This window comes from Lissotriton vulgaris, chromosome 7 (assembly GCF_964263255.1).
Source record: "Lissotriton vulgaris chromosome 7, aLisVul1.2, whole genome shotgun sequence".
Classification (NCBI taxonomy): domain Eukaryota; kingdom Metazoa; phylum Chordata; class Amphibia; order Caudata; family Salamandridae; genus Lissotriton; species Lissotriton vulgaris.
This window is the reverse complement of record NC_141695.1, coordinates 701,588,061-701,603,738: the sequence shown is the minus strand read 5'-3', so window position 1 is coordinate 701,603,738 and position 15,678 is coordinate 701,588,061. Positions and strand designations below refer to the sequence as shown.

General features: G+C 50.6%; 1 protein-coding gene across 2 annotated transcripts in view; it reads right to left on the bottom strand.

Moving 5' to 3' along the window:
• Positions 1-15,678, bottom strand: part of HELZ (helicase with zinc finger) — a 1,742,088-nt gene that overhangs the window by 360,290 nt on the left and 1,366,120 nt on the right. For both annotated transcript variants that reach the window (XM_086930935.1, XM_086930936.1), the window contains exon 25: positions 13,185-13,369. In XM_086930935.1, coding sequence (XP_086787061.1) covers positions 13,185-13,369 — 185 coding nt within the window. The remainder of the gene's footprint in view (positions 1-13,184; positions 13,370-15,678) is intronic.

Below are 15,678 nucleotides of genomic sequence, written 5' to 3'. Positions count from 1 at the left end.
TTAGTTTGTTTACACAGAAATGGGAGAACTACCTTAGATGTCTCTGTAGATGCCAATCATTTTGGGAAGGGGTTTATAATTTCAATTCCAGGTGCTTGGGTTAGCCTGTTTCTGTTCCTAAATTGCACAACTGACTTAGCTTCTAGTGAATATATTTAAGTAAGTTCTGTAATCAATTTCAAGAGAAAAAAAACAGCTAACAGAAAAAAAAACATTCCAGGGAAAAAGTGCTAAAAAAACAACAATGCAAATTGTAGATAGCACTAGAGTATAGTTTGTGCTGGCTTACCAACGAAGACACTGGCTTCAAGGACAAAAATAATCCCATCCCCCACTCTTTGGGCTACAAGTCGAAGTAAAGTGATCCCAGACAATAGAAGTGCGAGTTACTTACCTTCGGTAACGATGAATCTGGTAGAGACGCTGTATAGCCGCAGATTCCTTAACTTAGAATATCCCCATTGACTGGATCCGAAAATGTTTTGTAGCAGCACCTCTGCGCGCAGGGGGACGGCGCCAGACGACCCCGCCCTGACGTCTTCCACGTACGTGACATCTGCGAGGTCATATACGAACCTCCCGGCGCGCTGACGTTAGTTTTCTTCAGAGAAACTTTTCCGCTGCACAACGCAGAGCCACTAACAAAAAACTATGAAAGTATGGGAACAGTGTGAGAGGGATAAAAAATCCATTAACAAAGAAGGAGGATGGTGTAAGACACCATCATAGAAGACAGAATTAGACACTGCCTACATATAAGTAAAAGCTGTGAGAAAGAGCCACGCAAGCTAAGCGAAGACCCTTCCCAGAGTGCAACAAGGAAAGAACATCTCAACAGACCGAAATAGACAACAGTCCACCGTAGGAAGGTATGAAAAGACTGGCACTTTCCCTATAAGAACGGAGGTTGAAAACAGAGGACAACCAACCCCCAAAGAGGACGTACAAGAGGAGACCAGGACCCCGAGTCAATAGAGAAGTCCGAAGGAAGGGAAGGTAACTGGAGAGGAAAATGATTCTCCTCGTGAACAAAAGGCACAGTATTACAAGAAAGAAGCCCCTCAGCAGACGTTAACTGCATATGGAAACACTCAAAGGGGTGCAACAAACTGAACTCCCATGAGAGATAACCCAATAGCAACTGAAGAGGCCAGTGGAGAACACCACTCGGTAAGGTCCTCACAGAACAGGGAGGCTGGGTGGGCGTAAAGGAATCTGCGGCTAGACAACGTCTCTACCAGATACATCGGTACCAAAGGTAAGAAACTCGTACATCTGATAGAGACATCAAGCCGCAGATTCCTTAACTTAGAATAGATACTACAGCCATACCTCAAAGGGGAGGTGGGTCTGCGAAAGAACAATAGAAAGCACCAAGCATCCGATACGGCAACAGAGTGACGGATAAAGGGGGGAGACTGTGGCGGAACAGCCAGACAGCAACCCAAGCAGATCGAATGAGCAGAAATAACGGGATGGTAGACGTCCTAAAATTACCAGAGTGGCGCTACCCCATACCCGTATAAAAATGACAGGTAGAACGGCATGAACCATATACAATAGCAAAGAAAGCGAGAGAGGAAGAAGGACCACTCTCCGCTTAGTTGCACATGATGAGTACACCGACCCAAGCTCGAAAAGAACCTGAAGAGATGCAACCAGAGCCTAACAGACTAGCCTTTAGAAGGAAGACTAAAGGAGCCGGTGCCAAGAGCCCAAAGGCAAGAGCTAGACCCTAAGCAATGCGTTTTATTTATGTTTTTGAAACCAAAAATAAAAAGCATTGTCATTTACAATACCAATAGCTTAAACTCGCTAAATGAGAAACCTAATGCACTCTAAGGGATGCTTCAAGGCGCCTGCTCCAAGCCACCCTGCCAGTAACATGGTAGCATCTTCTATAGATTTGGCTCACGGGTCACTTCGTCGCAAAGTTCCATCGATAAACACCTGACTTTCAAATGCACACACCTACTGTCGGGGTCTAAAGAGTGTAACATCTCCACTGCACCCCAATTGTGGCCGTCTTTTGCTACTGCCCTCCCTGGTGTTGTACCCTTCGCCGCCACTGTAGTCAGTGCAGGCAGTGAGTGGACTGAACCAGCACAGGGTATTCATCTGCGGTACAGGTGCCTCAGGTAGTTGTCTCGTGCGAGCAGCTCCTGGAAAGTGCTAACTTTCCCCAGTTGTCACGCCCTGTGCGGGTATGTGTGTTACATACAGCACAGTAGGGCGGAGCAGACGCGGACACTTGGGTCGAAGGCAGGCAGTAAAAGAAAATACTCGCAGTTGTATTGTGTGGCACTGGTAGTTACCTTTATATAGCGCTTGTTAACTTACATTCGTGCCTGAAGAAATGTGCGAATCACACAACGCCTATGGGGCGAATGTATGTGCTACAGGCGTTACTGGGCAATGCGGGTAACTGTTTGTAATGTTAAAATGTCATCCCATACAGCATGGGACAACAGTTCTATATAGATTATGTACCTGCTCCACCTGAGACTCAAAGGCTGTACTCAGGACATGGACTAATGCACAAGTTACTTACCTTCAGTAACGATATATCTATAAGAAACAGTAGTTAGTATTAGATTCCTTATCTTAGAATATCCCCAAGTGTCAGTCTGGATCCGGAAATTTTTGCGTAGCAGTACCCCTGCGCGTCGGTAGGCGTCGTCTACGGCTCTGCGTCGGTCGTCGTTGGCGCAGGGATGACGTCGCCGGAGTACTTAGACGCCGCCCTCGAGCGCTGACGTCAGTTCTTATACACAGCTTTTCCGCGCCAGAAACGCAGAGCCATGATAAAAACCAACACTGGTGCCATGAAACTAGGGCACTGAAAGGGGGATGGCCTTAACACTAGATATCGGTTCGCAGAACGGGGAGGATGGGTGGGGCGGTGAGGAATCTAATACGAACTACTGTTTTCACAGATTCACAAGTTACTACTTGTGTAACGATATATCTGTAAGAGACATTAGTTAGTGATAGATTCCTTACCTTAGAATATCCCCAGGCGTCAGACTGGATCCGGAAACTTTTGCGTAGCAGTACCCTTGCGCGTCGGTAGGCGTCGTTTGCGGCTCCGCGTCCGTCTTCGGCGTCGTGGGCGCCGTGATGACGTCGTCGGAGTACTTAGATGCCGCCTCCGCGTGCTGACGTCAGTTTTTAGCCACAGCTTTTCCGCGCCAGAAGTGCAGAGCCATGACAAAACCCAACACTGGTGCCAAGAAACTAGGGCCCTGAAAGGGGATGACCTTAACCCTAGATATCGGTTCGCAGAACGGGGAGGATGGGTGGGTCGGTAAGGAATCGATCACTAACTAATGTCTCTTACAGATATATCTTTACACAAGTAGTAACTTGTGCATCTGAAAGAGACACGTTAGTGATAGATTCCTTACCTTAGAATAGATACCCCAGCAATACCATCCCCGTGGTGGTGGGTCTGCGAACCAATAATCACACCAGAAAGTCCTGGAGGACGGAACGGCCAAAGTAGCCGTCCCTCCGGACTTGACTGTCCAGGCAATAGTGTCTAGCAAACGTGTGCAGCGAGGCCCACGTAGCCGCCTGGCAAATGTACTGCAAGGGCACACCTCGGCCCAAGGCAGTTGTAGTGGCCGTGGCTCGAGTGGAGTGAGCCCTCAGCCCAACAGGGGGTTCCTTCTTAGCCAAGGAGTTACACGCTTGGATGTACAAATTAATCCACCGGGAGATGGTCCGCTTGTGCACCGCTTTCCCTTTCTTAGCGCCCGCATATCCCACAAAGAGTTGATCATCCACCCGGAACTGTTGTGTGCGATTCAGATAGAATGAGAGCGCACGTTTTGGGTCCAGACGGTGGAGCCTCTCCTCCTCTCTCTCTCGAGGGGTGCGGAGGCGGAAAGAAGGTGGGCAACGTGATGGATTGCCCAATGTGGAAGTCCGTGACTACCTTGGGAAGGAAGGAGGGCCTTGTCCGTAACACAACCTTGTCCGGATGGACTCAAATGAAGGGAGGCTTACAAGATAGAGCCCGGAGCTCACTCACTCTCCTGGCAGAGGTGATGGCTACCAGGAAGGCAGTCTTCAAGGAAAGAAGGCGAAGAGAACAGTTGTGAAGTGGCTCAAAGGGAGCGCACATCAGGAACGTAAGAACCAGGTTCAAATCCCACTGAGGCATCACGAAGGGAACAGGAGGAAAGGTATGAGTGATGCCCTTCAGGAATCGATTAACGATAGGGGATTTGAACAAAGAAGGTTGGTCAGGAGCCTCAGAAAGGCTGAAAGAGCTGAAAGATAGCTCTTGACAGTGCCCAGAGCAGAGCCCTGCTGGGCAAGAGAGAGAAGAAAGAGGAGAACCTCAAAAAGAGGGGCATTGAGGGGATCCACAGCCTTTGCTGTGCACCATGCCACAAATCTGTTCCACCTGCAGGCGTATACCGACTTTGTGGAGGGACGCATGGCTGCCAGAATGATGTTGCAAACTTCAGGAGGCAAGTCAAATGGCCTCAACTGTCGCCGCTCAATCTCCATGCATGGAGGTGGAGACTGGACAGGTTCGGGTGGAGGACCGTCCCCTGCTGCTGCGACAGAAGGTCCTCCTGAAGAGGCAGACGAACCGGGGGATCGACTGACATACTGAGTAGCTCGGGATACCAGTACCTTCGTGCCCAGTCCGGAGCCACAAGGATGACTTGTGCCCGGTCGCGCTTGATCTTCTTCAGCACTCTGGGCAGAAGAGGTATAGGCGGAAAGGCGTACAACAGACTGCAGCTCCACTCGCGACGAAAAGCGTCTCCGAGCGAGTGCCGCCTTGGAAATTCCAACGCGCAGAACCGATGACATTGCGCGTTCTCTTCGGTGGCGAATAGATCTAACCAAGGCTCTCCCCAACGCAGAAAGAGGCCTTGCGCCACGTCCGAGTTCAGACGCCATTCGTGATCCATCGAGCACCGACGGCTGAGTTCGTCCGCCCTGGCGTTCAGAGAACCTGCCAGGTGTTGAACCATCAGAGTCACGCCCTGATGTTCCAGCCATTGCCAGAGGCGCAGAGCCTCCTGGCATAGGGTCCACGACCCCACACCGCCCTGTTTGTTGCAGTACCACATGGCGGTGGTGTTGTCCGTGAACACCTGCACTGCACTCTCTCGGACAGACGGGAGGAATGCTTTCAGTGCCAGACGAATCGCCCGCAGCTCCAACAGATTGATATGGAGCCGGGACTCCGCCGGAGACCAGAGTCCTCTGATCTCCGCCTCTCCCAAGTGGCCACCCCAGCCCTGGAGGGACGCGTCCGTCACAACTACGTGCTCCGGTTGGGGAAGGGAGAGGGATCTGCCGTTGACCCAATCGCGGTCCGTGAGCCACCACTGCAGCTGTCTTGCAGTGCCCTCCGAGATCAGGACATGGTCGGAAAGGTTGCCCCGGTGCTGGGCCCACTGAAACTTCAGGTCCCACTGCAGAGCCCGCATCCTCCACCGAGCGTGATGCACCAGAAGGATGCAGGAGGCCATCAGCCCCAGAAGCCGCAGCGTCAACCTGACCGAAACCCGGGATAACGGCCTGAACATCGGAATCAGGGCCTGTATATCCCGGACTCGCTGTTCGGACGGGTAAACCCGAAACTGCGCCGAGTCGAGAACCGCTCCGATGAAAAGGAGCTTCTGAGAGGGGCACAGGTGTGACTTCGGCACATTGATGGAAAATCCCAGCCTGTGCAGGAGATCCGCCGTAGTCTGGAGGTGGTGGACGACTGCCTGGGGCGAGCCCGCCTTCAACAACCAGTCGTCTAGGTAGGGGAAGACTGAAACCCCTAACCTGCGCAGGTGAGCTGCGACCACCGCCATCACCTTCGTGAACACCTGTGGGGCGCTGGTAAGGCCGAAGGGGAGCACGGTAAACTGAAAGTGCTCGAGGCCAACCGTGAACCGCAGGTAACGCCGGTGGGCCGGCAGGACGGGGATGTGGAAATACGCATCCTGCAAGTCCAACGCTACCATCCAGTCTCCTGGGTCTAGGGCAGTCAAGACCTGAGCCAGTGTCAGCATTTTGAACTTCTCCTTCCGGAGGAAGCCGTTGACGTTCCTCAGGTTCAAGATAGGGCGTAGGCCCCCTTTGCCCTTCTTGGGTACCAGAAAGTAGTGGGAGTAGCACCCACGTCCTACTCCTGGCCCAGGAACGCGCTCGATGGCCCCCTTGGCCAAGAGGGCCGAAACTTCCTCCTGCAGGAGCCGCAAGTGATCCCCCGATACGCGGTGGTGTTGCGGTGGCATCACTTGAGGAGTCGTCTCGAAGGGGAGGGAGTAGCCCCTTCGGACGATCTGCAGCACCCACCTGTCCGAAGTGACTGCGCGCCAGTGAGAGTGGTGATGGCGAACCCTGCCTCCCACTGGCGTCACATGGGCCGAAAAGCACGGACTAGGAGGGTTTAGAGGCGGATGCTGCGGGGGTAGGTGTGGACTGGCTCCGCCTGTTTCCCCGACCACCTCCAAAGCGGTTTCCACGGCCGCCGCCGCACTGGACGACAGTTTGCGGCGATTGGCTGGCGGCACGTGTGGGGGCGCCCCTTCCTTGGCCACGAAAGGGACGAAAGGCACCCATTTGCTGGCACGGGGCCGAGAGGCCCAAGGACTTGGCCGTAGCCCTGGAGTCCTTAAAGCGCTCGAGCTCGTGGTCTGCCTTGTCGCCAAAGAGGCGACGGCCATCGAACGGCATGTCCATGAGTGTGTTTTGGACGTCTGCCGAGAAGTTGGCGGATCTCAGCCAGGCGTGGCGTTGTATCGCCACCGTCGTAGCCATCGCTCTGCCCAGCGAGTCAGTAGTATCCAATCCGCACCTGATGTTATACTTCGCTGCGTCCCGGCCCTCCAGTAGGGCTTGGCCGAGTTTGGCCCGTACCTCCAACGGACACTCTGGCAGCACTTCCGCCACCGTTTCCCACAGGGAGTGGATGTAACGGCCCAAGAGGCATGCAGTGTTGGAAGACCGCAGTCCCAAGCTAAGGGACGAGAACACCTTTTTGCCATAGGCCTCGTACCTCTTGGATTCCCGATCGGGAGGAGCCATCGGGAAGGCGGTCTGGGAGTTAGAGGCCTGGATAACCAGACTCTCGGGGGTGGGGTGGGTGGACAGGAAACATGGGTCGCCCGGGGCCGGGCGGTGGCGTCTGGCCACGTTCCTATCTACAGGCGAACCTGTAGCGGGCCTGGACCAAGTGCCCATAAGAACGTCTGTCAAGGCCTCATTAAACGGCAGCAGAGACTCCACGGAGTATGACTGCGGCATAAGGACCTCAGTGAGGAGATTAGTCTTCACGGCCGCGATGGGGAGCTCAAGGCCCAGGGCCTTAGCAGCCCTCATCAGCACCACACTATAAGTAGCGCCCTCCTCCGAAGCCACGGTAGGAGGAGAGACGAATCCAGTGTCTGGAGAGGTGTCCAGGCCACTGGCCTCCCCAAGGTCTCCTGTCCAGTCCATGGAAGACTGACATTCCCTTGTCAGAGGGTCCTCAGACCCCTCCCAATCCTCCTCTTCCCCCATCTCCTGGAAATTCAGGGTCATAAGCAAATGAGGTGGGTTCATAGAATTGAAATTCTCCGCACCGCGTCGAGAGCGGCGTGGGTAGACGTCGTCCCGACGTCGGAACCCAGTGAGAGGAGGCATCGGGGCCGGCGCCGCCCGAGGACGACGCCAGAGGGGACACCATACGGACCGACCCCGGGGGGGTCGTAAGGTCCACCGTGGACGGTCCATCGCCCGACGAGGGTCCAGCGGCATCCTGCGGCGCCGGGCCCGGAGGCACCGACGACGCCGGGGCCGCTGCATCCTGCGGCGCCGTGCCCGCGGGCACTGGCGGCGTCGGGATCGTGGGGCCCTGCGGCGCCGGGCCCTGCGGCGCCGGCGGCGTCGAGGCCGAAGCACCCGACGGCGTCGAGGTCGTAGCCCTCGACCCACTAGGGCCCCCAGACGGGTTCACTGGGCCCGAAGGCGCCGTGGAACCCGTCGGAGAAGAAAGGGACCTCATGGCCATGAGGAAACGCTCGATCTCCTCCGGCGTCGCGTTCAGCCCAGGGACCGGGGGGTATGGGGCCGGACGCGGCGCCCGCGACTCCCGAGGAGCCGCGTGGGCGGTGTCACCCGAACCCCCGGCCGCATCGCGCGAGCGTCGGGGGGGGAGTCGGAAGAGCGATGATGTCTCTTCGACTTCTTATGCTTCTTACCTGACGACTTGGACCCGGAGGAGTGGCGCCGACTCCCGGAGCTGTGACGGCTCCGTCCCCGCAACCTGTCCCTCGACCTCCCGTGGGACCGGGACCTCACACGGCGCAGGGCCGACTGGCGGATTTCGAGTCGCCTGCGGGACCGCTCCCGCCTGGCCTTCCTCGAAAGGGCCCGACAGTCGGGGCAGGCCTCGTCGTCATGGTCGACGCCCAAACATATCAAGCACTGGCGGTGGGGATCCGTAACCGACATGGTACGGTCGCACTCCTCGCAATTCTTGAATCCGGGCATCCCTAACGGCACCGTCGGAGTCGTAAAGACTTCGAAAAGGATCATAAAGATCTCAAAAAACTTAGTCAAAAATTGACTAGAGTACTGCTCTTTCCAGATCTGCCCTGGCTGGCGCGGAAAAAAGGAGAACTGACGTCAGCACGCGGAGGCGGCGTCTAAGTACTCCGACAACGTCATCACGGCGCCCACGACGGACGCGGAGCCGCAGACGACGCCTACCGACGCGCAAGGGTACTGCTAAGCAAAACTTTCCGGATCCAGTCTGACGCCTGGGGATATTCTAAGGTAAGGAATCTATCACTAACGTGTCTCTTTCAGATAGAAGATGGCACCAGGGAAAAACATAGAACACCGTACAACGGTCCACCAAGCGACGCATGAAGCCCACAGGGTCTCCAGGCCCAGGTGAGATAAGCAGAGCTATATAATAGCATATAAGTACCCCACATGGAGTATGCACACCCCAAGCAACGGAACACCTCTTAGGGCAATAATGCCAAGCCAAAAGAGCGCAGTAACGAACCGAACCCGTGAACATGAGTTCCGAGCCGTATGAAATTACAGAGGGGAACCACCGGCTCAATGCCACAGTAAGAGGACCAGACACAGCAACCTGTGGAACACGGCCACAGCAGGCAAACAGTCAGCTCCACGCAAAACGCATCCAAGGGATGCCAATAAAAGGGTAATCACCCTTGACAACAGAAAAAGTAGACATAAGGCTCACTGTCCATGTTAAAAATAAAGCGCATCTAAAGGATGCAAAATGAAAAAGTACCACAACGGAATACAGGCCTAAGAAGACCTAAGTGGGAGGAAGAAAGCCCGCAAGGAGCCGGTGAACCGCCGATTCGGTGTGAGCATCAAACAGCAAAACCCCATTAAAGGGTGTCAACCAGTCGCTCCCGGACATTTTTAGGGAAGACGCTATCTCGCAATCAAGCGTGACGCCTTAAGGCAACAGAACCCGCCATAGCTCGGCACAAAGAATCCGCAGTATTTAGGGCTGAGCGGATTGTGAATTCGGCAAGGTGGCGGCCATCCCAGAGGAGGTGAAGGAGTTCAACGCGAGCACCTTCAGAGGTGGCAGAAAGCAAAGACTCGGCAGAGTCCCACAGGGCAGAGGTAGCCCGAGCCAAAACACACACTCTACTTAAGGACCGGAGGGCTGCACTAGTGGATGCAAAGATGTTCCGATCCCCTGTCTCAAGAAATCTGAACTCCTAAGAGGGAGGAAGCGTTAGTGGGGGCAGAGAAGGAAAGGCAGTCTGCAACACAAACCCCTGCACACCAGGGTTCCACAAAAAAGACAAACAGGATCATATGGAGCTGGACGCTGTCGGTCCAAAACTGAACGAGCCACCGGTTCAACTAAAGCAGGCCGAACCCGGGTACCCAAAAGGGCATCATAAAGGGAAGCCTCAAAGGGTAGAAGCGGCTCCACATTCCCTGACCCACGGTGAAGGGCCTCAAGCAAGGGGTCCACAGACAAGGGGGCAGAAGGGAGTTGCAAATTTAAAATGCGAGTGGCCAATGAGACCACTCTCAAAAAAGTCGCACTAGCTTTGGTAGCCCTGCGGGGAGGGGACAACAGCTCATCAGTGGGGGAGGGTTGTAAGCTGACCCGCCCAAGACACTGAGGGTGCAACTAATGCCCCACGAAAAGGAGCCCCATTGAAGAATGAGGATCCTGATGGGGCTCCTGGGGAGGCGAAGAGCCTGCTGGATCTGGGAGCTCTTGAGGAGGCTCCACAAATTCCAAGGGGGGCACTGGCAAAAATACCTCAGGCGGCACAAAACTATCTCTAGAGGTTTCTAGACAAATGTCCACACCCGGAGTCGACACAGCGCCAAAAAGTGCCGGCGCTGATCGTGCCTCATCAGTCGCCGACTGGGTTGCAACAGGCATAGAGTCTGCGCCATCTGGCACCGAAACTAAAACAAGCTCCCCTTCCGAAGAGAGAGAAGGTGCCGCAGCCGGGAAGGCAAGCCTCCGGCACCAGTGCCTCAACCAGGACAGGCTCCGACTCCTGAGAAAGTAACGGAGGCAGAGCTGGGGAGGCGCCTCCCCCGGCTACGGATCTGCCTGGAAGGCCGAGTTGTGCGCAAGGCAAGGCTATGAGCACCAGCAACCACCTGCGACACCACAGGAAGCCCAGCAGGGCTATGCGGCGTGGCAGAGGCGCCGTGGGTCGTAGAGGGGGACCCAGCTGGGCCGCGTCCTGATGACTTTGTGTGGACCGTAGAGGGGTGCCCAACGACACCACATCTCCGACGTTCTTGGGGGGCAAAGGCTCAATTGGCGCTGGGGCAAACCCGCCTGCGAGTCCGTCAGGGATCCCACAAGAAGCAGAGGCCCGAGGACGCCCCAGGAACGGGAGAGGACCCAAGGGGAGGCCTGCAAAGCCACGGCATATGCCGCCATTTGGGCCCGAGTCGCCACCATGCCCGGAAAGGGTGGAAAAAGGGGGGGGGGGGCAACTGTTGGGAGCGCACGTCTGGAATGCTCCGGTACCCAGTGCCCCTGACAACAGAAGAAAGGTAGGTCGACAAGCGCCTCGACCAAGTGACAAACGACGGCAACAGACCACAGATGGCGATTAACGTAGGAATTGGACAGTAGCGGGACCTGTCGGCGATGAGGAGGTTGAGCCATGGCGAGAGAAGCTTCATACGGCGCTCCCCCCGAGACTTCGGCTTCAGGTGTTGGCAGGCTTGGCAGTCTGTGGAGTCATGGTGCTCGCCCAGACACCACATACAAATAAGATGCGGGTCCATCGCAGACATCTGCTGCAAACAGGAATTACATGTTTTAAAGCCCAAAGGCATCGCACACGGTTCTTGACGCGAAGCGTCGAAAAGGAGGCTTGTAAACAGGCCAGAGGAACCACTCTCCGGATCCGCATTGCATGCGGAAAAGAAGGAAACTGACGTCAGTGCGCCGGGAGGGACTTATACGACCTCGCTGACGTCACGTACGTGTACAACGTCAGGGCAGGGTCATGTGGCAGGGTCCCAAGGCGCGCAGAGGTGCTGCTGTAAAAAAAAATCCGGATCCAGTCCGATGCCTGGGGATATCTAAGTTAAGGTATCTGTGGCTAATTGTCTCTATCAGATCTGAAAAATTAAGACTTTGTTTTAAGACAGTTACTTCCTGGATTGCATCTTTTCCAATTAAATGTTTTCAAAATAAAGTAAGTCTAAAACCAGCAGAGCTTTGTTTGAAGATTTCCTAACATGGCGTGACATAGAAAGTCTGAGGAACATCGCTTCTGAAGGGTGTTCAATTCTAAATCTTTGTACCTCATCGGCTGCATGTCGGTCCTAACAATGAGGTACATACGTTATAAGACTACTGCACCGATGTATTTTTTAAATACTGCTCAGTATAACATTTCACATAGGATTCAGAGCCTGAAAATGGGCAGTACTTTTTGCTACAATCGCTATTGAGAGAACTACCCAAGGGTACCTCACAGTTGTAATCCAAGGACCAAGTATAAGTCTCTTGGAATACCTTCCATCACCTGAATGCTTTCACAATAGCAGGTCTTCTTCAACAATAGGCACTCAATAAGTGGATTAGAGGCTTTGGAACCATAATCACATAACATGTGATCAGCTCCCACTTGACTAAACAAGAGGTCCACAACTTCTTCCAGGCATAAAGACAAGACTCAGACTTCCCTATTTTGACCTTCAAACATTTGCAGTATCTAGTCAAATAAGATTGGAACTTTATTTTTATTTAGATCTGGACCTTTTTTTTTAGGTTGAAAACTGCATTCCTCAGAACATCCTTCAAGGTAAACCATTTGAGCTATTCTTAGCAGCTAGCCAAAGTACAGCCAAAGGACATATTACCTAGTCTTTCGGCTGCACTACTTTGCCAAGTTGGGCAGGGGAGTTGTGGGTCTTCAGTATGAGTGCAATATTTTTATTTCTCACTTCTAGTATGACAGTGGCTTGCTTATAGCAGATCTCCACCATATCTTACAGTACAACACCAACCACTCATTCTGAAACATGACTAAAAAGTTAAAAATTATTCAAGCTTCTCCCTTCACCATAGAATTACTTCACAGAGTACGTCCTCTCTGTTGATTGTTATTGTTACTTCATCAGTGATTCAGAGTACGAAATCAATATTGTTATAGCATTTTAACTGGGTTCGGTATATTAGATTCTCAAAGCTTTTTCTATTTTTTTTTGTTGTGGAGTGACAACGGAGTACAACATCTTCAACAAAATGTATTAGTTAACAATTAATGATAAGTAAAACAAAGTACTTTTGAAGACTAGATATTTAGAAAAATGGGCACAATATAAATGTGTGGAATTGTATTAAAAGTGTTAAGGTCTATCAGTGATAATAATCTTTTAAACTTTTGAGTGCAAGTACAATAAAGGAACAGTGATTATTATATATGTGCTGCTTTATGGGCAGTAAACATGGTATGTTTTGTCCTACTAGCTTAAGAATTGTAATTTCTCTTTTTTTATATGGCTAATATTAGTCCAGCAACATTTCATTTTCATAAAAAATACCCTACTTATTACCTACAGTCTGGAAAAAATATATTATGGTAAATAAGCATGTGAACATAATTTAAGTTTTCCCAGCACTCCATATATTCCACTATGACTCAAAACACATTAAAAACAAAATGTAAAGGAATACATACAGAAAAAGGCACAGGCATGACCATGTTTCCTCCATAAACAGTAGGTACATAAAGATAACTGGTCCCAGTGTGTGGGTCTATCCTTTGTACAGGGCTCGGAGATTTTCCCAAGTTTGGGTGAGGTCCAAGGGGAGGAGTAAATGCCCGGATAGGATTGCCAATAAGCACTGAAGGATTTGGCTGAACTAAAATCAGAGGAAAAATAAAGTAAATTAGCAATGACTGAAAACATCTTTGAGATTCAGTAAAGATATGCACACTTCTTTCTGAAATTGGCAGTAACCAATGAAATGTTGAGAAGATTCCTTTTTATTTCTTACATTAAGCATAACATAATAAGGTCACAAAAACAGGATTGTTTCCGACTAAAAGATTTTTAACTGGTAATTTAATTTACACATTCAGAAAACATATTAACAAGGCAATGATATACTGGAACTATTGGCCTTTTTCATGTTGCATACATACTTCTACTAGCCACAATTCGATAACATTCTTTTTTCCTCCAAAAATTGTTAAGCCATCAAATTAGGTGTCATATATTATGTAGCAAAATATGATGTGCTATTCAATTAAAAAGATTAGAAAAACTACACATCATCCCTTGCCCACAAGACGAAAATGTGACTTAGTGGGACCTGCACATCTCCAGTAACATGGCACTACCTTACTCATCACAAAGCTGTACGAGGATCTAAAATATGGGTATCATGTGAAACCAATTCAAAAAAGGTTTCAATTTCTTTGCAAATTTCCCTTTATCAGATAATGTAAGGTTACTTATTTTCCAAGGCTGCTCAAGGACACACATCTGAATTCTAGGGCTTTAGCAGCAGTCAACCTTTCAGAAAACAGAGAATGAACAGTTTATTTCCTTCAATCCTAGTGCTCATCTAAGAGAATTCTCATTAAAGTTATAAGCATAGAATTATCTTTGGAGAGAGGGGGAGAGAGAGAGAGAGAGAGAGAGAGAGAGAGAGAGGGGGAGAGAGAGAGGGGGGGAGAGAGAGGGGGGGAGAGAGAGAGAGGGGGGAGAGAGAGAGAGAGGGGAGGAGAGAGAGAGAGAGAGAGAGAGGGGGGGGGGAGGGAGAGAGAGTGTGTGTGTGTGCTACACTTTTTCTAGCAATACACACTTTACATGATAGGATATATCTTGGAAGACTAATAAAAGCTCAACATTTGCTAAATCTTTTATTTTAATTTATAAACAGGAGTCAATTGCATCCAAATAGTCACCTATTTAATGAAAAGTGATTACAAACATTTTACGCACCATTTTTGTTTAAAGGAAAACCAAGGGAAAGCAGGGCAATGTTAAAAGAAAAGCGGTAATAGATGCAAGCTGAAAAACTGCGCGCTTAAGGAAAGGCCATCCTCCAGTGTCCTATCGTGCCCATCCAGTGATAGTTAAGTCAGTTCATTTTTAACAGTAATAAGAGAATCCTGGGTCTAGGACACAGACATTTTCCTTTCATGAGCCCGAGGAGGTGGGAGGGTTCCTGTTGACTTTGATAAGGCATCCCTTGGATGTCAAGTAGGATTTCCAGTATGTAACTTTTTCTGCTCCTCCAAAGGATCCTCATCATTAGTTAGAAGCTCTGACATAAAAGGTCGTCCTACATAACAAAGGCACAGGAATGAATGAAAAAAGCACCACATCATCAACCAAAAACATTCCTGATGGAAGCCTGGCCTATCTGGGTATTCTACCTAGAGTCCAACTTAAGATAATAGTGTCTTGTAAACGTATAGACAGATTTCTAAGTGGTAGCTTTGCAGAGGTCCAATATTGGTATATTTCTCAAAAGAACTGCTTACCTAGAGACTGTGCCCCTAGTAGAGTTGACTAATTAACCCTGCTTAGCATAGGTTTTTGTTTGCAAAATAGTAAGATACAAGAAACTATCCACCTAGAGATAGACAGTTTTGTAGTGGTTAGACCTGTTCTGAACTGATTACTTACAATTAAATATTAAGGCTGCCAAACATCTTGAGTTTTTAACAGAATTGTAACACATTTCAAACAGAACTTCAACATTCTCTTCTGATAAAGAGAAAAACAAGCAGCTAACAGAAAAAAACATTCCAGGGAAAAGGTGCTCAAAAAACAACAATGCAAATTTTAGATAGCACTAGAGTATAGTTTGTGCTGTCCTACCAACAAATACACTGGCTTTGAGGACAAAAACAATCCCATCCCCCACTCCCTGGGCTACAAGTGAGAGTAAAGTGATTAAAAGACAATAAACTGACAAATTAAGACATTTCTTTAAGAAAGTTATATCCTGGATTGCATCCTTTCCAATTAAATGGTGATTATGGATTTGGAAAGAAAATTGACAAAGAAATGCTCTGATAGACATGGAAATCTGAAACCACCTTGGCTAGAAAACTGGCATGAGGGCTTAACACCACTTTATTCTTGTGTAACATGGCGCATGGTTCCTAAATGCATAAGAACTGCATTTGACTGGCCCTATAACCTAAAGTTATA